This window comes from Neophocaena asiaeorientalis, unplaced genomic scaffold (genome assembly GCF_003031525.2).
Source record: "Neophocaena asiaeorientalis asiaeorientalis breed wild unplaced genomic scaffold, Neophocaena_asiaeorientalis_V1.1 scaffold150, whole genome shotgun sequence".
Classification (NCBI taxonomy): domain Eukaryota; kingdom Metazoa; phylum Chordata; class Mammalia; order Artiodactyla; family Phocoenidae; genus Neophocaena; species Neophocaena asiaeorientalis.
Genome location: NW_020176571.1, coordinates 3354812 through 3356126, shown reverse-complemented (window position 1 = coordinate 3356126; position 1315 = coordinate 3354812). Strand labels below are relative to the sequence as shown.

The window sequence follows — 1315 nt, the reverse complement described above, 5'->3', positions numbered from 1 at the left end:
TGCCCCCAAGGAGGGGGGACCCGGCTCATCCTGCCCCCACTGAAGGGACCCTCTCAGAAGCCCCTGAGGAGCGCCTCATCGCCGAGTCTAGCCCCGTTTCCTTGGGCGCCCTCCTCTTCGGCACCCCTGGAGCTGGGCCCCTGCAGGACCTGCCCTCTCCTCCGTGATGTGGCACCAGGCACTGCACAGACCCCCGCCAACCGGGGCAGTTTCTTTCACCCACCCTTCCCCTGCTTAGACAGGGTTCTGCCCTCAGCCCGGCCTGCCCGGCCTGGTCTACACTCGTCCTTCATCTCAGCTTCTCGGTGCTCCTGTTGTCTCCCTCTCCCCCAGCGGCCCGAAGGCCTCCTTCCTGAGACCCTCACCCCAAGCAGCTCTGTAGACCCGCCTCTGCTGCCTCTTCCCCAGTCACCCCCCATTTCAGTGCTTCCTCCCCAGGGACTGTCACCTCCCTCAGAGGCCCCCATCCCACCTCCCCTCTGCCCCCCTTTCACAGCCCGAGGTGCGGGGAGGATGGCTGTCAGCCCTGGACCAACAGCCTGGTAAATGGGTAACGGCGCTCTCTGTGCTCAAATTTGAAAAGACCACGGTTGGGTAAGCTCAGGCCTCTGCTGCTTTGACAAGTAACAGGAACCGTGAGGCCCCACCGGTTGGATCCAGTTCAGGCAGCTTTGCCCTTGCTCTGGGCCAGGGCGGGACAGATGGGCTGTGTCGACTCTTGCTTTTTTCTCCAGTCCAGGAGGAGACCTTGACTCCCAGAGCCCAGGAAATGGAAAGCTGACGGCCCACAGGACTCTCAGAAGGACAGGGCTGGGATGGGGTCTTCCTTGTGTATGTGGGTCTGGGGGGAAGCGGGGAGGAAGGGGAGGCTCTTTGTGATCACTCGGGCCGGTCCTTGGAGTCCCCGCACACCCCCACGGCCAGCTTCCCCCACTACCCTGAGGGGTTTCACGCCCCACTAGGGGCCCACTTGGGGGACAGGGAGACCTCCGGGAGGCCCGGGTAGGGTGTCTGCAAGGCGCCCGACTTCCATCCATCCACCCATCCATCCATCCATCCATCCCCCCGCCTCGCAGGGACCCTGGGGCCACCGCACAGCTGCCCTGACTCGGACTGGATTCGCTTCGTGCGCTCCGAACGGGAGAAAGGCCAACCCCTAACAAAGACGGGCGGCCGGCGGGACGGTGGGAGAAGGAGCCCGGGTATTGGAGGGGCCGGGGGTGGGCGCTCAGGAGGCGGGGCGCGGCCGCAGGAAGTGCAGAGCGAGCGCGGGGCTGAGCGCCGCTGCGGTCCTCACCCGCTGGCCCTGCAGCCC

The 1315-nt window shown here is 65.7% G+C and overlaps 1 protein-coding gene across 3 annotated transcripts in view; it reads left to right on the top strand.

The window, feature by feature from the left end:
- The first annotated feature begins 769 nt into the window (after positions 1–769).
- The window catches only part of TSPAN11 (tetraspanin 11), a 64794-nt gene continuing 64248 nt past the window's right edge, over positions 770–1315 (top strand). For all 3 annotated transcript variants that reach the window (XM_024733449.1, XM_024733447.1, XM_024733448.1), the window contains exon 1: positions 770–831. In XM_024733449.1, coding sequence (XP_024589217.1) covers positions 816–831 — 16 coding nt within the window. In that variant the 5' untranslated portion in view covers positions 770–815. The remainder of the gene's footprint in view (positions 832–1315) is intronic.